Source organism: Hippopotamus amphibius, chromosome 4 (assembly GCF_030028045.1).
Source record: "Hippopotamus amphibius kiboko isolate mHipAmp2 chromosome 4, mHipAmp2.hap2, whole genome shotgun sequence".
Taxonomy (NCBI): Eukaryota; Metazoa; Chordata; class Mammalia; order Artiodactyla; family Hippopotamidae; genus Hippopotamus; species Hippopotamus amphibius.
Window position 1 is genome coordinate 147,237,648 of NC_080189.1, and position 21,527 is coordinate 147,259,174.

The 21,527-nt window shown below is 33.7% G+C and overlaps 1 protein-coding gene across 1 annotated transcript in view; it reads left to right on the forward strand.

Moving 5' to 3' along the window:
- PPM1A (protein phosphatase, Mg2+/Mn2+ dependent 1A) overlaps window positions 1-21,527 on the forward strand; it is a 40,381-nt gene that overhangs the window by 14,615 nt on the left and 4,239 nt on the right. The window contains exons 2-3 of the mRNA XM_057731319.1: window positions 14,916-15,769; window positions 18,101-18,218. Coding sequence (XP_057587302.1) covers window positions 14,936-15,769; window positions 18,101-18,218 — 952 coding nt within the window. The 5' untranslated portion in view covers window positions 14,916-14,935. The remainder of the gene's footprint in view (window positions 1-14,915; window positions 15,770-18,100; window positions 18,219-21,527) is intronic.

Below are 21,527 nucleotides of genomic sequence, written 5' to 3' on the forward strand. Positions count from 1 at the left end.
TATATCCTTTGGTAATGTTTTTTAGTAACAGAGTATGGCTTATAAATGTCCTTAGTTTTTGTCTGAAAGTATATTTTACACAGTACTTTTTTTTGCAAATAAAATAAAAATCTAGATTAATAGTTTCCCCCCCCTTTCTATCAGCACCCTCAAGATATTATTTCATTGTATTATGAATTTGGCAAACTTGGAACTGTGAGAGGTCTCTACCTAATTGTTATGCCTTTGTATGTAATTTTTTCTTCTGGTAGTTTTTGAAAAGATTCCTTTTCTGTATTCTGTCACCACTATTTACTGTGTGACCTTGGGCAAGTTCTCAACAGAGGTAATGAAATAGTATCTGTATTATAGGGGTTGTGATGATTACGTTAATAGATGTAAAGCATTTAGAGCCCTGCATATTTCAAGTATGATATAAATGTTAGTATTTGTTTTTTGTTTATTTTACCATACTTGATGTTCTCAACACATTCCCATGGTATGCTTAGGTGTGTGTATGTTGTGTTATCTTGTAGGCATTCTTTAAAATAAATAAAATTTATTTTATTAAAAAAATAAATTGATATGAAGATTTATCTTCAGTTCTAGGAAATTCGTTAGCCTTTGTATCTTCAAATATTGTGTCTTCAGTAATCCTTCTTAATCTCTGTGTTATGTTCTAGGCAGTTCCTAGGTACATTTTCCAGTTTACTAATTCACACTTTGACTTTGTTCAGCTAATTTGTGTGGCCTTGGTTGTTTTTCTCAGTGAATACTTTCTCATGTTCAGGCTTGCATGTGTGTGCGCACGCGCTCGCGCTCTGCTCTCTCTCTCTCTCATTCACTCGTTGCCACCTATTCTGGTTTGATTTCTGGCTCTTTTTTATCCTTTTCCCCCCTTCTTGTCTATTGTTCATTTTAGCTTTGGAAGGATCCTAAACATACACATTTTAAGTTATTTTTTGATTGCTACTTTTTCTTCTAGATTGAATTCCTACAATTGTTGATGTTTGTTGGCTGTCCGTCTTAGTTTAGTTGTCCTGATAGTGTTTTGGAGTTTGGTTTCGTATTAGATGGATTTTTTTGTTTGTTTGTTTTCTTTCTTTTCACCCTTCTTAGCCAGTGTTTTTTGCATGCACCTACATCTTGGCGCTGGGATGCCCAGTCTGACACCATGTCTTATATTAGAGGCTTGGTTTCCCTGATTCTTGATAACATCAGGATCAGGCTTATCTCTCCAGGAAACACAGACTAAAAGAAGGCCTGTGCTTCTGTTGAAGGAGCACGTAACTTGATTTAAACTAAATTCCCTGGCAATGCTTAATAAGTAGCTTTTCCTTGCCCTTTTTACAGGTAAGAGAGCCCCTCCACTACAGGCATTAGTTTCAGTGAGCCTGATTTCTATCCCAGCCTTGCACAGGAGCACTTTTAGTTCCTATTACTATCCCTACAGGATGTGGACTTCTGTGCATACATCTCTGTTACTTGAGCCCGGGAGACTCACAGTTTCAGCTTCACCAAGTGCTTTGTATTTCAAGAGTTTACCTTTAGCAGGTGGCTTTGTCGTCTTAATTTTCTGTTTTATAGTAATATATTTAAAAAATACATTTGGAGGACTTCTCTGGTGGTCCAGTGGTTAAAAATCCGCCTTCCAATGCAGGGGAGGTGGGTTTGATCCCTGGTCAGGGAACTAAGATCCCACATGCCACGGGGCAACTAAGCCTGAATGCCTCATCTAGAGAGAAGCCCAGGCCACAATGAAGAGCCTATGTGCAGCAGCTAAGACCGAACACAGCCATAAATAAATAAGTAAGTAAGTAAGTAAAAATACATTTGGAACAGAGGAACACTCCAAAGTGTGAATATACAAAACCACTTTAATGGAAGTCATCATTTAAAATTAATGTATTATATATCATACATATCCTTCAGAAAGGTGCCAGTTTGCTCTCCTACCTATGAGAAGTGTATTTTTTTACTCCTTTGCCAATAGTAGATGTTATAAATTTTTGATCTTTGATAAAGTAATGTGTGAAAAATTATTTTTAATGGTTAATGAGATTTGTCATTGCTCCATATATTTATTGGCCACTTGCATTCGTTTATGAATTTCATTGTTCATGTTTTTTGTCCATTTGTTTTTCTTTAAAGTGTTCATTTTGTTGTCTTATAAGAGACTTTTGTTATTTTAGGAATATTAACTTTATCATGTATATATACCTTTCAGGCTTATGAGCTTTGTTTTATAGTGCAGAAGTTTTATTCCTCTGGAGTTACTTTTTATTTCTTTGGAGTCAGTCTTTTCCTTTTTGCCGTTGTGTCATACTTAGAAAGTCCCTTCCTACTATAAGATTATAGAAATATTTGTCTAGATGTTTTGTTATTAGTATTTCAAACTTAAATCTTTATAATCACCTGGTATTTATTTTAAGATGTGCTATCGGGCTTCAGCTTCCTTCCGTGGGAGGACAGGAGCAGAATAGGCCAGCTGTTCTAACACCAATTACTGAATTTTTGTTCCTGCAGCTCTTTTTCTGGAATCTCATTTCTATTCCATTGATCAGTTTATTCCTGCAATAGTATTCCGTCTTAAATACCATAAGTTGAAATTGTTTTAATATTAGGTATGGCAAATTCTCATGTTTTTTAGAATGTTTTGGCTGTTCTCTAACATTTAATCTTTCATATGAGTTTTGAAATCATTTCATCAAGATCGTCAAGACCCAGTCGTGATTATATTGAATTTATTATTAATGAAGCGATGAAAAATGTCTTTACAATATTGAATCGTCCTATCTCAGAAAAAAGAATGTCTTTATTCTGAGGCTGTTTTCTTAAAGGTCATGGATATTTCTTGTTAATTATTTAGATATACCTTTATTGACATTTTTTCTTTATTTTCTAAATGATTATTATTAATAGTTTTCTTACATGATTTCCTTTAGTCAGATAACGTTCTTGAACTTTCCGCCTAACGTTGTTTTAGATTTTGAGTTTGCCATCACATAGTTATCTGCAAGTAGTAATTTGATGTCTTCTCATAAATGCCTTTTTTTAAAAAATGTGACTGCATTGATCACTATTTCTAGACATTGCTAAATAAAGGAGATAACAAGCAGGTATCCTTGTTTTTTCTTGGGAATTATTCTAATCACTGTGCTTCCTTTCTGGCTTGAAATATGTATTTTCGTATCATGGAATGAATTTTGTTAGCCTATGCAGAGATGATCATAAGGTTTTTCTCCTTTGAACTTTTAAAGAGGTGACTTGTATTAATGGGTTGTTGAATGTATTTAAATTCCTAAAATGACTCCTACTTGGTAATTTGTAAGTAACTAGTGTTACTTGTCTTTATTCTGTAATATATGGTTATGTTTTACTTGGGGTTTTTTGCATCTGTTATTAATCAATGTGTTTGGACTATAGTTTTATTTTTTAGTGCTTTGTCAAATTTTATGTCAAGATTGTGTATGTTTATAAAAAGTGGTAAGTGTTTTTCTCTGTTCTTTAGGTAGTTCAGGTAATTTGGGAGTTACATGTTCTTTTAAGGCTTGAAAGAACTTGGTTGTGAAATTATCTTGCCTGATGCACTTTTATTTTTAATAACTTTATTTTGAAAACAATTCAAACTTACAGAATATATTTAAAAAAGACTACAGTGAACTACCATATTTACCAAATGACCAATTGTTAACATTTTGGCACATTTGTTTTATAAACTCTTTTTTCCCTCTGTGTGCACAGATGCACATTCTCTTTGTACACATAAATACATATAAGCCAGCACACAGTCACACATTCCACTTGGTTGTCATATTTTTTTGGTCTTTAACCTCAAATGGTTCTTCAGCCTTTTTGCTTTTTGTTTTTCATCAGCCCTAGAGCTTTTCTGAAAGATGGTTCTTTGATGACTTTCTCATTTTGTTCCAGAGTTACTGGTCTTTATTCCATCACTTCTTGAAAAAAAAAAAAAAAATTGGTAATTTGTTTTCCTAGAGCATTGTCAATTTCCTTCATATTTTCATATTTATTGACAAAGAATTATACACTGTGTTTTATAAAAAAAACAGAAAGCACCTATCTGTGAGGTGAATGTAGCCTGTTTGGTTTCTAAGTTTGAATTACAGTTTTTCTCGATTAGGCTAACTAGTGGTTTACCTATTTTAATCATTTTTCTCATGTAATTATCATATTTACCTTAATGTTTTGTAACATATTCCTTCAGCTTTCCTTAGGTTTTGTGTGTATGTGTGTGGTGGTTCTTTTTACTTCTTGAATTGAGTATTTAGTATACTGGCCTTCACTTTTTTACTAAGAAAGTATGTTTCCGTGAATAAGATTTGGTCACATCTTGTAGAATTCGATAAGAGATTTTTCTCATCATTACTGTTTCTGAATATTCTGTAATTGTAAAAATATACAAACTCAATGCAAAGTTGATTAGAAACATGCCTTTTAAAGCAATTTCCAGATGTGTGAAGTTTTCTTCTTTATTGTTACCAGTATCTACTGTTTGTTGTATTAAAGTCGGATAATATGGTATCATTAGTTTCCTTACTTTGTCTTTCTTTTATTTGGTCCCCAGGGTGAGGTGGGTGGGAGTGTGTTAGGAAAAGCTATAAAGCTTTTGTTTTTCAATATATAATCCAATAAATGCTTGAGTTTTAATTAATGTTTTGATTTCAGCATGTAATATTTTTGATAGGTTTGCATTGAATTATCTGGCTTAAAAATATTTAGCACATAAAATTTGTAAGTTAAATTATAATTTTAGACAATACCCTCATCAGTGAAAACAGATACCCATCCTCTTTTTTGCTTTATTCCTTATGCTTGCCTTTGTCTGATGTTAAAATTGCAACCCTTGATTTCTTTTGGTTATATTTGCCTAGTATATTTTGCCCACCCCAAAGCCTTATATACTAGGACATCTCCATTATTGAGTTTCTTGTTTTGATTAATCTCTTGATAGCATTAATCTGTCTTTAAACAGATTTTTCAGCAATGGTACATGTATGATACACTTAAGTATTTGATAATATCTTTCTATTGTCTTCATAATAAATGCTAGCTTTACTGGGTCTAGATTTCTTGGAATATACCCCTTTACCCTCAACATTTATAGGTATTACTTCATTATTGCCTATCATCTGACATTGCAAAGAAGTTTGAGGCAAGTCTGCTTTGTTTCTGTTTTTGTTTTTTGGCATGTTTTGTCTAAATTCTCATATTCTTTTTCTTTCTTTTTTTAAATATTTTAATTTTATTGGAGTATAGTTGATTTATAATATGTTAGTTTCAGGTGTACAGCAAAGTGATTCAGTTATACATATACATTTATTCATTCTTTTTTAGATTCTTTTCTCATATAGCTTGTCACTGAATATTGAGTAGAGTTCCCTATGCTATATAGTAGGTCCTTGTTGGTTATCTATCTTATGTTTAGTAGTGTGTGTGTTCATCCCAAGCTTTTGAGTTATCCCTCCCCTGAATTTTCATGTTCTTGAAATTCATTATCTTCACCAAATTATGGTGTGGTATTGGTCAGTTTTTACTAAAGTTATCTAGTACTTGATGAATTCTTTGAAATATCAAGTTCAAGTTTTCCCTTAGTTTAGGATTAATTTTTTCTTTCTTTGAAGTTTAATTTCTCTTCCATTATTTGATTTTCCTTTTACAGTGTACTAGTAAACTGTTGAATCTACAGTGTTTGTATCTGTTCTCTAATCTACTCACTTTTACCTCTTTATTCTTACTATCTGCTTACTGGGTAATTTCTCTTATTTTGGTTTTTACTCCTTGTAAATTGTTTTCTATAGGTTCTCTGCTTCTCATTATTGCTTTTCATATTATTTAAAATAATACAATAATGTTTTATCTCTTAAGTTTCATTCCTTAGCTCTGTTAATACTTTTTGTATTCTAGTTTCTGATTTTTCATACACACTTATTCTCTTAACAGTTCTGGAGGTCACAAGTCCAAAATCAGTTTCACTGAGCTGAAATCAAGGTGTCCACAGGAGTGTGCTCAATCTGGAGGCTTTAGGGGAAGAATGCATTCCTTTCCTTTTCCAGCTTCTTGTAGCTGTCAGCATTCTTTGGATTGTAGCCACATCACTGTAATCTTCAAGGCCAGCATCTTCAAATCTCTTTCTGTTCTGTCTTCACATCACCTTCTCCTCTGTGTATGTCAAATTTTCTTCTGCCTCTCTCTTATAAGGACACTTGTGATTGCATTTAGACTCCAGTATAACCCCAGATATCCCCGCACCCCTATCATAAGTTTCTTAAGTTAATCACATCTGCACAGACTTTTTTCCCAAATGAGGTAACGTTTACATGATTAAGACCTGATATCTTTGGAAGCCATTATTCAGTCTACTACAGGTACTGCTACATTGGGATGAGGTGGCCACATTAGTGAGAGATCAGATTAGAGTAAATCCTCATGGATTGAATACTGTTGCCATCACAGGTATTGTCCTCTTTACCAAATGATGCAAACTCAGATGCCATGGTGGAGAAGTGGATGAAATGGTCTAGATATGATCGTAAAGGAGTAGCGGGGATTCTGGAGAATGCATGTTGTTTGGGAATGCATGTTGCATAACAGTATATGCAAAGGGTCAAATTCAGCTTACCATTTGCTGTTTTGGTAGCTGCTTTTTTCCTTTTTTTCTTTAAAAGTTGACTTTTCTGTAGTAAAATAATTTTATTTATCTCTTATAATCTTCATCTTGCTATTGAGAGTAAGTTTTTAAATGGGAATTCATTAGCATGATTTTAGACTAAAGTATTAATTTACTAATGCCATTTACCTAGGTATTCCTAAAACTTTAATCTTCTCACTTAATTTCTTATACATTTCTCAGAACAGTTACCTTGTTAGTTAATCAAGGTTGATTATTTATCAATAAGGAAGCTTAGAAATGAAGCTAAAGGACATGTCCAAAGTCACATAGTGGATAGATCTGTAACTTTTAAGTTTAATCTTATGAAAGTTTTTTTTGTTTGTTTTTATGTTTCATATGTGCTTTGTTGTTGATGTGAGAATTCTAAAGACATGAGAGGAGTGTCTTCCCTAGTATTAACTTGGATAATTGGGCTACTTCCCAAGTTCTTTTACTTTATATATTGGGATTTTTTCTAGATCAGTATTTTTAAGAAGCAGGTTACTTCTTTTTCTGTAATGTTATTAAAGAGTTAAACTAATGGCGAGTCTTAGAGATGAGTTTATAGTTTTACAACATAGTAAATGTTTGCTTGTTTGGAATTTTTTCTTGAATTTTCCTTAAAGAAAGTGTGAGTGTATGCTTCAAGTCCTTGTATATCTTAAAGTGTCTTTCCCACTATACATGTGAATAACAGTTTGGATGATTATGTAATTCTAGGTTCATTAACCTTTACTCTTAGAAACTCTATTTTCTATTGTCTTTTAGGACTCAGTTTTACAGTTGGCAATGGCTAATACTAATTTGATACTCTTTCCTTTGAAGATTACCCAAGATTTTCCTAAAAGCTTATGTTATAGTTTTTTTTTTTCTTTCCTTTTCCTTGAATTTCTTCAGTTCTTGGTAAATAGGGGTAGGTTTTTAGCATTTAATCCTCCTAGATATTCAGTGAGCTTTACAAGTTTAAAGACTTCAACTGAGGGAAAAATTTATTTCTTTGTTTATATTTATTCCCTGAGTGTACTTTTTCTGTTACCAAATTTTTATTACTTGCGTCTGCTTTTCTTTTGAGTTAATTTATTCGTCAAGGGTTTATTGAAGGTCTGTTGTATGATCTGTGCTAGGGGAATTGATCCAGAGTATTTGAAGGAGGCTTTCCTAAAGACCTGATACTTGAGTTAAGATCTGAAGAATAAGTATGAATTAACTAGAGTAAGAGATGAAGGAATAGCTTTTTTAGAGGAAGTGGCATTTGTTTGTGTTATTTGGAGGAAGGGGACGTGACAAGTACTAGGTCCTGTAGGAAAGCCCTTATAATTGGAGTAGAGAATGTTGTTGGGGCAGTGGGGTTGTGGAGGGGGGCGCATTATGAAGGAAGGTAAGTCTGAAAAAGGTTGATGGGTGTCTGACCACTCAGGGCTTTCACGTGAGCCATATTAAGCAGTTCATTATCCCTCCAAAAAGAGGAAAGCCATTGAATAACTTTTAGTACAGAAGTGATATAGTGAAATTTATATTATCTTTTTTCTTCCAGTTTTAGTGAGCTATAGTTGATGTATAGCACAGTGTAAGTTTAAGGTGTACAGCATACTGATTTGACCTACATGTATCATGAAATGATTACCACAGTAAGTTTAGTTGAACATCTGTCATCTCATATAGATACAAAAGAAGAAAATTTTTTTCTTGTCACGAGAACTCTTAGGATTTACTATCTTAACTTATATATATAACATACAGCAGTGTTAATTACATTAATTATGTTGTACCTTACATCCCTAGAATTTTATTTATCTTGTAACTGTTAAGGTTGTACCATTTGACTACCTTCATCCAATTCCCTTTCCTGCCACCCCTGGTAACCACAAATCTGATCTCTCTTTCTATGAGTTTGTTTTCCGTTTTGGGGGTTTTTTGTTTTGTTTGAAGTATAATTGACAACACTATGTTAGTTGCTGGTACATAGCATAGTGACTTGATATTTCTGTATATTACAAAATGATCACCGAAATTTGTATTTTGAAAAGTTTACTTAGGTTGCAGTTTGTAGAATGAATTGGAGGGAGGCCAGCATGCATGTGAAGAGACAAAATAGGAGGCTGGTATAGAATAATGCATTGAAAGATGATGGTAGCTTGAAATCTATGGTGTTAGAGAAAAAACTGGACATATTTAAGAACTATAAAAACTGGTGAATATTTAAGAAGTATAATCCATGGAACTTGATGATGGACTGATGGGAGATGAAGTAGAAGGAGGTGTCAAAGATATGTCTTTGGTTTCTATTCACTTTGATGAATGATGGTGCCATTCACTGGCAAAAGCTGTGGAAGAGAAAAGATATGTGAAAGAGTAGCTCGAGAGCCAGCATAGAGTGAGAAGAGGTCCTAGGTCTAAGCCTTGAATGCTAATGTGTAATGGCTTGAGAGATGAGGATGGGCCTGCAAATGAGACAAGGATGGAAAAGCTGCTGGTAGGAGGAAATCTAGGATTGTGTAGCATCTTGAAAAGCCAATGGGAAGGGTGTTTCAAGGAGTATTGTATTGAATGCTGCTGTGAGCAGTCAGTCAGATAAGGGCTAAAATGTCCTTTGAATTAGGCTTGGAGGAGCTTGTTTTGATGGAAATGCCAGACAACAGTTTAGAGCATCAGTATTTTCTTTTTTAAAGACTTTGAACTTTAGAAAGAGGTAGAGGCAAGAGGTAGCTAGAGGGAAATGAGTCACCTAAAGACTTATTTTTAATGGGTGGCATTTGAGTGTCTTTAAAAGTTGTACTCCAGTGGTGGGGGAGGGGATTGAATATAAAGGAATGAAAGAGGATAATAGTGTTGGGTTCCTGGGAAGACATATAAGTTGTATAAGATTCCTTTGAAGCATGGGCTCCAAAGCTCTTAATAGAGGGATTTAACTTAAATGAAAGGACAGAAAGTACTCTATTATAACAGAAAGGTATGAGGATAGGATGGGTACAGATGTGGGTGGGTTTGTATGTTTGGAATCAAGAAGAGGAAAGACATTCTGAGTTCTAAAAGAGTACCTTGAAGTGATCTCATTTATTGGTTTTTTGTTTTAACTGTGGTATCTATTCATTGTCTCTATTGAAAATTTTAGTTAGTAATGTTTTTCATTTCCATGAACCTACTTTCAGAGTGGTTTGTTTTTTGTTTTGTTTTTGCTTTGGTTGACAGCTTGCAATTGTTTTATTCATTCAGCGTCATCTCATAAATGGATGGGTGTTTTCTAGTTTGGAGCTAATGAATACTGACCTCACCACCCCCTATTCCCACTTTTAACTTTATGAATCTTTAAAAATGCATCCTCTTGGTTTTCTTTGCTCATTGTATTTTACTTAGCTTGAGTATTTGAGATTGGTATTGCCAGAAATTGCAGCTCATTGTCGTTTTCTGTTAGTCCCAGACAAAAAATAAAAGTTTAAATTGGTTTTCTTCCTTTCTTTTCTCTTCTTTACCTTTCCTTCCCTCCTCTTTTTTCGGTCATTTACCTTTGCTAGTTGAGAAGTTTAGAAAACAAATTATATAGAGTAGGCAAAGGAAGAAATGACACTAGAAGAAGTTTCTGCTTTCTTCAGTGACCATCTTCCATGCCTGTCTGCCTTGTGTGTTGTCTTTTTAAAAGCCTACAGTTTTAGATTTCCATTACTTCATTTGCAGATACAGAAATGGCTTGTGGAAGAGAATTAGGGTGTTAGTCCAGACACCTAGGTCCTGTTCTCAGACTTACTGCTGAACTAGCTTTTTGACCTTGGGCAAATCATTCTATTTTTCTGTACCTTCTCATTTGTAAAATAAGTTTAGACAGATCATTTCTACATTTTGTGCTCTGATTATTTATACAGGTTATCAAAATCATGTGCTTATCTATCATTACCATAGATAATGGCTTTGAGATGGCTACCTTGGATTACAAAATGTAATATATGAATTACCATGTCTCATAGCTTGGAAAGTTAAAAGTAATTTATGCAGCCTAGAGTATCCTTTGCAGAGAGATATGGCCACAAGGACTTTGTGTTTCTTCACTGAACCCCACCTATGCAATAAATTGCTTAGTATTCTGTTGTTCAGTAGATATGCATTCCAGAGGTCAGCTGACCATTTGTTCTCATCTTTGACAGTCTATTTATACATAAACATTAGTGGGCAATGTAGGGTATACCAAAGGTTTGGTAGTAGTAGAGAATTTACATCCCACTCCTCATTGCAAATGGCTTCAGTGTTGCCATGTTATACACTGCTACCAGTGCTGCTAACTGGTGTTCCATTTTTTCTCTCTTGCCCCAAGAAGCTTCAAGTCTCTATTGCTATGTAGTTTTTTCCCCCTGGATTTCCGCCAACCTTTAGATTTCGTATTTCTTATGGAGGTCTAGTCCAAATTTTCCTCCTCAGTTTTTATAATCAACCCTATCTCAGTGCTCATCAAACAGAGGTCCTTCAATTAGCAGCATCTACCCTCCTTCAAATTCCTGTTTAGTGGTGATCTTTTGTTATGTGAGTATATCTTTTGATCCTTACCCCCTTACTTACATATCTGATCAAAGTAGTGTTTCTCAGAAAAAGTAGTGCTTACCCTAAGAAGAGTTCTGATATCAGTTACTAAGAGAATATAATTTTCTGCACATTGTTTACAGTCTATTTTGTCCTGTGTTAATGGAGCATGGGGGCATTCTATATTATACTATGTGTCCATAGGTAAACAGAAAAGAACCCTGTAGTGTTTTAGTCTTCGTTTTTTTTTTTTTACTAAAGGACTCTGCCAAAATTGTCAGTTTAATAACTTGTTTCATGGCTAGTATGTTGCTTAGGGATCGTAACAGTGGAATATAAGGAGCTTTTTTTAACTTGGGATAATTCTGAGCAGATTAAACCAAATGACCAGGTTCAGGACTCTTTATTATGAGTGTGAGATCAGTTTTACTTAATAAAAGGCAATGGCTGAACTTTAATGAATACTTCCTGACTCGGCCTTAGGATTGTTCAGTTTGGGGGTTTGTTTGGTTTTAAGAGACAAAAATGATCACCAATTTTTTGATTATATCAAAGATGAATTCAGTCTTATGACTGTCATAGTACTTTGTATGGAAATGTTCAGATCAGCTGATAATACTTGTGCTGTGATGAGACCCAGCATGTGCTCAGAGTAGATTTAAGACAAGGTGAGAACTAGAATTTCTTTCAAAAACTGATTTAAACTTTCATGGGCACCCTGAATCCCTTTGGGATTTACTATTTGTAGATACATGCCAATTTAATAACTTGACTAAATAAAATACTCTTTTGTAGTTCACATATGGAAAATGACTGTATTTTTTAAAAGTAAAAGTTATTTACTTATAAATACTATGACATTCTGTAAGTACCTATAAGTATGACATACTTATAAGTACTATGTCATAGTACTAAGTAAATAATTTCTAAGTATTGTTTTTACGTAACTATCTGCTGTATTTATGTAGCTATAGTTTGCTGCTTCACCAGGCTTCTACAAGTTATTTAGAATCCCAGGAGGTAAGATTTTTGAATTGCCTATTTTCAGTATGTGAAAATCCAGACACAGAATTATTAATTTGCCCTTGACTGTATTTTTGCATTTGCAATAGAGCTGCACCTAAAATTTTACCAGATGATTGACTTGGTTTGTTACATTTTTACATTTCTAATGTATACTTTTCAAAAGTTTGGGGCTTTTTTGTTTTGTTTTTTAGAAAGCGTACCCTGTTTATCTTCAAAGAATTATTTGTTTGGTAGTTTCACATATATACCTGGAAAATAACTACTGGACTTTTCTATAAAAGAGAGAATAAGAGTAAGGTCCCTGTTGGTAATATCAGAATCTAGATGTATCTGTGTATGTGGGAATGTAGTAGTAATTAAATAGTTTCTGTTTGCTGAGTTCCTCATTTTTGCTATACTCTGTGTGGCTATTTTGCAGCCATTACCTCATTCAAACCTTGCAGCAGCATTCAGAGGTAAGTATTAATATGCCCATTGTACAGAGGAAGGATGCTAGATTGGTGGTATCAAGTGTCTTAAGTATACAGTTGTCCCTCAGTATTTGCAGGGATTGGTTCCAGGAGCCCCCGTGGATACCAAAATGTGTGGATGCTTAAGTCCCTTCTGTAAAATAGCATAGTACAGTGAATATGGTGGGCCCTCCATATCTACGGATATGAAACGCAAAGATATGGAGGGCTGACTGTAACACCTCCCACCTCCGCTTTAGCCTCACTAAAGGAATTGAGTAAGTACAGAGATGAGGCAACTTGCTGTTGACCTTCAGCCGGTGATTTAGCCTCACCATGGCTCAATCAGCTTCTGCCTACCTATCCATCTAGGCTTTCCGTCTAATCTTTACAATAGATACACAGATGCTTAGGCTCCAACTCTACTGTGGAAATTCTGATTTTTTTTTTAATCTTAACTTTTCAAAAAATCCATCGATAATTCTTTTGCACAGCCATAACTGAGACCATTGCCTTAGCAGTAAATGATGCTTTAGAGTCAGGCAGGCTTGAATTAGAGTCCTGATTCCCCTAAACTTATCTGATGAGTGACGTTGGCCAAGTTCTTTAGTTTCGCTAAAGTTCATCTATAAATTGAAGATATTATTATTACCTCCTTTAGAGTGTTGTTGAGAATGAATTGAGGTAACACTTGTAAAACACTTGGAGAGAGTTAGAATTCATCTTAAACATTGTCTGCTATTAAGGTGTCATTACTGTTTTATCTTTTGTCCAGTCAAAACACTCACCCTTGCCATATTGTGTATCAGCTTGGTGTCAGAAAGGTAATTTGATGAATATCACCATAAGGAATGAATAATGGATAGTTTTCATTATTTAACCTCCATTAGTGGAATTGTAATAGGCAGACAAGTTTGCAGGAGATCACTTTATCATATCAATCAGCCAGACTTCTCCACTGTGTATTAGTTTGGCCCTAGTAGGATAAAGGAGGAGGGAGAAGTTGCTGAGAAACTGCTTCCTTTCTGAGTTGTTTTTCTTCTTCCTCTTTTTCTCCCCGCTTCTTCTCAGAGTTTAGCATCACTAACATCATTAATCCCCTAATCTCCTAAGTGCATCCTGATTTACCTAAGTAATTTTTCCCACTCCTACCCAGCTCCCCTTCACCTCCATTAAATCTCATTCTGTCCTTTTAGATTGCATTAAGTTGTGACTCATTTGATGATTGGACCCCAAGTCTCCACATTCTAGGCTATTACTCAAGTAAAGGCCAACCTAAATCCTGACCAACTGTCTTCCTGCCTTGTGTAAGCCCATTCCAGACCAGGGGTTTTAGCTTTTGATTATTGGGAAAGGATTAGATTAGCTAAGCTTTCAGGCTTGTCCACAGTGCTGTCCTAGACCTTTTGATCTCCTTTACTGCTTATACTGAATGGTTATAGAGTACGGTAATAATGATACATGTTATTACCACTAGATTAGGTTACAGTAGAAGAATTTTGTTATATCTACATATAACAATCTTTGTTACATGTATGTTTAATTGCTTTGCAACTTGAAAATTGAGGCTGAACCACTTACAGTAATTTAATAACTTACTGGCTTATTAGAGACTGAAAAACCTATGGAAAAGCTAGAATTTGAGCTAGACTTTAAAGGATGGGTATACTTATTTATATAATTAAGGAGGAAAGGCTAAGGGAAGGAGAATGCAAATTTGGATCATTGTGAGTAGATCTTTTTTTACTTTTTCAGAGGGTTCATGTAGTAGGAATAAAACTAGATATTTGAAATCAAACTTTGGAAAATCCTGAATGTTGAACTAAGATGTTTGACTTAGGCTTTTGGTATGTCCTGTGAATTCACTTGTTTTATCTTGATTAATATACACATACAGCTTAGTTCTGAGATTCCCTAAGAGATTCACATACTCACTGTATCCTTAACCACTTGAGCTGGTTCATGTAAGCTGATGACCACTTGCCAAGTCTCTTCTATTTCAAGTGCTTGTTCCTTGGGGAAAGTGTCAGATCAGCTGCTTTTATCACGATGCTTTAGTTCTCTCTGACTGTTGTACATTCTAAGCTGTGCCTGATCAGCCTTTCCCCCAGTTCTTCCTTGTTAATCATCAGGTTCCAAGTCATCAGTGAGTGTCTGCTTATCACAAGAGTTGTAAATTCTTTTTTAAAGCTTTCTTTGTATTTCCTTCACTCTTAAAAAGGTTGTTGGATATGTAGTTTGTTTATAAGATAGTTATTAACTTTCCTGTTTCTCTTCCTTTGCAGACCTAGAGGATCAAGACATAATGGGAGCATTTTTAGACAAACCAAAGATGGAAAAACATAATGCCCAGGGGCAGGGTAATGGGTTGCGATATGGGCTAAGCAGCATGCAAGGCTGGCGAGTTGAAATGGAGGATGCACATACGGCTGTGATCGGTTTGCCAAGTGGACTTGAAACATGGTCATTCTTTGCTGTGTATGATGGGCATGCTGGTTCTCAGGTTGCCAAATACTGCTGTGAGCATTTGTTAGATCACATCACCAATAACCAGGATTTTAAAGGGTCTGCAGGAGCACCTTCTGTGGAAAATGTAAAGAATGGAATCAGAACAGGTTTTCTGGAGATTGATGAACACATGAGAGTTATGTCAGAGAAGAAACATGGTGCTGATAGAAGTGGGTCAACAGCAGTGGGTGTCTTAATTTCTCCTCAACATACTTACTTCATTAACTGTGGAGACTCGAGAGGTTTGCTTTGTAGGAACAGGAAAGTTTACTTCTTCACACAAGATCACAAACCAAGTAATCCTCTGGAAAAAGAACGAATTCAGAACGCAGGTGGTTCTGTAATGATTCAGCGTGTGAATGGCTCTCTGGCTGTGTCGAGGGCCCTTGGGGACTTTGATTACAAATGTGTCCATGGAAAAGGTCCTACAGAGCAGCTTGTGTCACCAGAGCCTGAAGTCCATGATATTGAAAGATCTGAAGAAGATGATCAGTTTATTATTCTTGCATGTGATGGTATTTGGGATGTCATGGGAAATGAAGAGCTCTGTGATTTTGTAAGATCCAGACTTGAAGTCACTGATGACCTTGAGAAAGTTTGCAATGAAGTAGTCGACACCTGTTTGTATAAGGTAGCTAGACTTTTTTTTTTGTTATTGTTAGATGAAATGATTTTATGTAATCTTAATTACTACTCTACTATATAATCATCTTAGAACCTATAGTTCTCAGAAGTAAGTTTTTGGTACAATTGCAGGATACTTTTCATGAATTATGAAAATAATATAGTAATACTTTTTAGAAATACCCAGTTACCAAAAATGCAAGTTATCTGAATGTTTACTCTTTTAGTAACCATGACTACTTGAGCTTTTTAATAATCATGGAATAAACTGTATCAAAGTGCATGTTTTAAAAAAGGGAATGGGGAGGGTTAAGCCTCAGTGTCTATAAATGAAAAGCATTGTAGAATTTTAATATTTTATCTTTGCCATGTGATATCTCAGTACATTTATAGAAATACTTTGAGACTATGGTCTAATGAATCTGTAGCACCAACAGAGAGGATTTAGTGATCATTTGGTGTGATGTAATAGAAATAGCCTTGGACATGGAGTCAGAAGAACTTTGTATGAGACTATGTATGACTTCAGGTAAGCTATTTAAACTGCTTGGAAGATCAGTTTCTTTGTTTAAGAAGGAGAGAGAGATTATTACCCTGTCTGGTGGGGTTGTTGGGATGATCAATGGAATCCTGTATATACATGAGCAAGAGAAGCCTCTGTGGACTTAAAAGAGTCAGATCTAGAATCAAATCTTACCTCTGTTACTTTGTACTCTACAGTCTTGAATAAATTGTTCAGACTCTCTAAGCTATAGAATGGGTAAAATAGTATCTAATGCCTAAGACTGTTGGGAAATTAATGAGCTCGTGTATACATATGAAGTATCTAGTTTAGCAAACAGTGTGTGCTTGATACATGCTGCTCCCTTTTCTAGAGAAGTTAAAAGTGTTACACAAGTTACTTCCTTAGTTGCAGCACTAAGATTAGAACCCAAACCCTTGACTTAGGTGTTCTTAGAACCTCACTGTTCTATTTTGTAAATAATGCTCATTAATTTTTTGTGATTTTTTTTTTTATTCGTTTAACAAATGTTGATTTTATAAAACTCTTCTGAGGCTGTATATTTGATTTTCTTTTAAAGCTCAGAAATAGAAGGTCAACATAATATTCTTTGTAGTTTTATATGCACAACTGCTAGCTGTGCTTAAAATCTTAATTAAAAATCAGGTTTATGTAACATCCAACAGAAGTCAAGTTTATGTAACATCCAACACACGTTAAAAAAAATCAGTAGAGCAACAATTTGATAGTACACACTGTTAATTTCTGAATTTTGGGGGAACCAAACAATGATGCTTACGTTCTTTGTCCCTTTTAGTATTAAAAAAAGGACAAAGTAGCATTCATTTGTTAAGTTTATTCTGTAGCACTTGAGAATGAAATACTTGTTAACTAAATTAAAAGCTGTTTTCTTGGAGAGACTTGTCAGGTTTAGTTATTAGTAAATTATGACTCAGGTTCCACTTTATCTCTCCTGCATTATTCTCTATTTTAAAAATTATTCAATATCTTATCATTTGCCACATTTTATACAATTTTCCCCCAGTGTTTTAAATATTAAATTATTTGTGGTGTTTGCTTAAACTAATGGTATAATGTTCAGTTTTCCTATATAGGGGAATTAAATACTTAAAATTTAGAAGTTAATTCCAGTTACTAATAGGAGGAGGAATTCTGATTTGTTGGGAGGCCAAAATTGATTCAAGTATTAATTATAGCATTTTGAATATCTAGGTGTCTTTAAAAATGAATGTACGTCCCAAAAGTTAAGCCTTTTTTTAAATTATGAAAGTTAAAAGCTGGTTTATAAACTTTATATGTGTAGTTTTACTTCTAATTCCATATTTTTACTTATTATGAAGCAAATTAATTAGCCCCACAATTTATTTTAAGTGTAAATTTGTCAAGTATATGTGTAACTACAGATTAAATCATGTTGTACAGAATATCGCTAGAATTTTCTATCTTGTTGAATTGAATGAATGTATGTGTATTTGTGTTAGGTATCACTTCATGTTAAGTAGGCCACCAGTAAGTGTTCAGAAATATTTGTTTTATAGAAATTTAAAAATGATTGTTGCAGTAGAGTTTAATCTGCAGTGTTTCTCTCCTGTCTTTTGGAATGTTGGTTATTCTGTATACCATATATAACTATATATGTATTTGGGGGGGGGGGGTGCCCTTCCACATGTGCATATATATTTTTCTCTCCTTAAAAACAATATATATATTTTCACTAGAACAAGTATAATTATAATTGGCGTGGCTGTAAAGGTTCTCAAGGCTTTAAAGAGCAAAAAGAAAACAAAATATTTTCTCAAACTTTTTTCTTCCCAGGGAAGTCGAGACAACATGAGTGTGATATTGATCTGTTTTCCAAATGCACCCAAAGTATCTCCAGAAGCAGTGAAGAAGGAGGCAGAGTTGGACAAGTACCTGGAAAGCAGAGTAGAAGGTGGATTATTTAACAAAAAATAAGTAGTTTTATTAAAGAAAAACCTCAATATAGTCAGACTTTAACATTTTAGCTTTTAGATCTTTACATGCCTTTAACATTTAGTGTTTAGTGTACAAAAGTGGAAAAGGGCATTTCTGTAGTAACTGTTTAGATATTTGTTATTGTCCTATCAGTTATGTTAGAAATAATAACTCGTATGGCCCAGTACATTTTGTTCAGGATACTTTTGTTTAAAAAGGCTAAAGCGTTCATATGCTTTCAAATTCTTGATGAATTCACTGGCATGAATACTTTTATGCCAGAAAAGTCTGATTTGTGGTTTATTTAATTATAAACAGATTATTTATGATGGTGATAATCTGAATACCATCTTTCTATGTAAAGCTGTGTGTATGAATTTAAGATCTTTGAGACTTTTAAAAAAAAATAACTTGAAGATCATAGCCTAGTTATTAACAACTTTCATGTGCCACACCTTTTAAAAATTTAAACTGTTTCAAAACTTCTTGCCTAAGCCATAAACTGCCTCACCTAGACAACATAAACCTGAATAGAAGACATACTGTGTCTCTACCTGGCAGAAATGTAAATGCTGAATAAAATCAAGAAATAAGTTGGTAATTACAGAAATGTATTTGTCATAATTCTGCAAATTAACTTTGAGACAATTAGAAAGGTATTTGTAACTCTCAAGTGTAATGCCTTTAAATATATGAAAAACTTTAAAAAGATCATTGATGCAGCTACTATTTGCTATAAATATTAAGTCCCCCCAGAGATTCCAGTTTACTGCATATATGCAATAAGCATGTAGATTATTCAGTTTCTTTAAGCAGAAAAACTTGACATGCCAATAATAGTGTTAAAATGCATTTTTGGCTCCTAATGTCATTGCACGTTAAAGAGTTTTAATAGCATGTATATCCTGCTGTGCCTGCATTATTAAAATTAATATGCACTTTAATTTTGTTTTCTCCCTTTTTACTGTTTGATACCAATTATAATTAGTCTGGTATTAGAATCATGGTTGGTTTTGATTTTTCAGTACTGTCTAGAGCTGCTATTTTGTTTTTATTTCTTTCCCCTACTCAGTAGTGATATATATAGTATATGTATGTAGTATTTCATTCACTGGACATACTATTCAATGAGTTTGTTTCCTCACTATTACCAAGGGTCTTGGCAATTTTTTGTTTTAAATGATTCATTTCAATATAAGTTATCAGTGAGATAAAATATTTAGAATGCTACAAGTCATAGCACATTGGTTCAAACTTCTGGTTAGTGGTAAAATATGAAACCTGAAGAATATGTATTGGGATATGGTGATATTTAATTTATTGGCACTTTAACTTGAGTGTACATGTTTTCTTATTGGTTTAAAGAAATAAGTACTTTAGTTTTATTTACTATGAAAAGGGGTCAAATTTTAGAAATGAATTGCTACTTTTTCTGTTTAGCATGCACTCTTTTTTTTGATGCAATTCTAAGTAGTTGCTTTAGGTGGGTAATTTTATGTTACAGTATTAAGTTTTATATTGCTTATTATCAAGCAAGAATTGCCACCTGAACAGACTTTACATTAATACTCAATATTTTTGGTATGTTGAAGTGTTGTTATACTTGTACTGTTCAATTGGAGATTATTATGTCATAAATTATACAGTATTCTTTACTGAGGTAGATTTGATAAGACTGCATCTACTTAAATATTACATTAATTAAAACCAATATTATATTTAAAAACATAGAAAGAATGTAACTATTTGCATTGTAAAAGTTGTTATATGTCTTAAAAAGTGATAAATACTGCAATCAGCTTCCAAAACAGGCACTGAATACCTTTTTCTTGCTTTAAATACATGCCTTCGGTAAATTGCTGTGACCTACTAAACCTCATTTTCTTTGCTTTGAATACTTTTCACTTCTGTTCACATCACAGAAAAGGACAAAGGTTTTTTTTTAGCTCTCCTCCTATGATATTCTAAATACTTGACTCTCTAGGGTTGTGAAAAGATTCAGCTCATAATTTAAACCATACCACTTAAGGTTGTGGTCCTTCTAAGCCAATTTAAGAGGATACTTGTGTCATGTATGTATTTTTATTTGCTACTGACTGCCCAAGCTTTAAAGTTGCTCATTTTGAGATAACTGATAGAATCCCTCAGACTTCATGGAGGGGAGTGGAAAGGAGCAGAGTATGTTTATATAAGAGTATGTGAAACAGATATTCTGTACGTATATATCCTTTAATAAAACCATTCAGTCTTTTTACAATTCTAATTAAAATGTATAGTCCAAGAGCAATTAAGGGAATATTTCTTAAAATTTCCTTTTCTTTACTTTTTAAAGCAGAAAGCAGCAAGGCTAGTGTAGTATTAATGGTCAGATAGTTTAAATGTATTGTCCCATGTGGAATAGGAGATATAACTGTTTTTAAAGGCTTACATTATTTTTTTAAAGAATTTGTCTTCCTGTAATTTTCTTCACAATTAAAATATCCTAATTTTTATATTTTAACAAAAGAGATGTATGATACATCAACTATAGATGATTCAAGGTAATGTTTTTAGACCTGAAACCATCATTGATTGAATTTATCATCAGTGTTCATTTATATTGTATCTAGTTATCTATCCATTAATTGTATTGGCTTAGCAGAGACTGTATGTTAAGTGTATTACAGCTTTAGATTGTGAAATTGTGCAGTTTAGGTAAACATCAAATTTCTTTATTTTTGTACAGCAAATTTCCAGCATTAGCATCATGTAGAATAAATATACTAGATGTTAAAGATTATACAATAAAGGAACTTGGCAAACCAAATCTGAGATCCTTGCTTTTTGTTCAGATTTAAGACTGGTTTAAAAAAAAAAAAAAAAAAGAGATGGTAAAATTTGGCCTTAATCCTAAAAGAACTATTTGAGCCATTTAAAGAAGTATGGGTAGCAATGTCTGTCTTTTAATATGTGGCTTTAATGATGAATTAATATTTTGAAACTTGATCAGAAGATGAAAGAGCTTTACATGCATTGTTATTTTCAAAGGTATTTACAAATTGAGAACTAGAATGATCTCCAATGATGACAAAGAAATTTTCTTAGTGTAAATAATGGAAAACAAAAAATTGAACATATAACTTACAGATAACCTTGGCATGATCTTATGTTTAGAATAAACATGCTAAAACTCCAGGTAAAGACTTCTTGTACTTAAAGTGAATAGTTTGAGAGCTCTTTAAGTTGTCTGTGCATAATGGTTGGTATTTTATGGTATGAATAACAATATGCATCTGTATGGCAACAC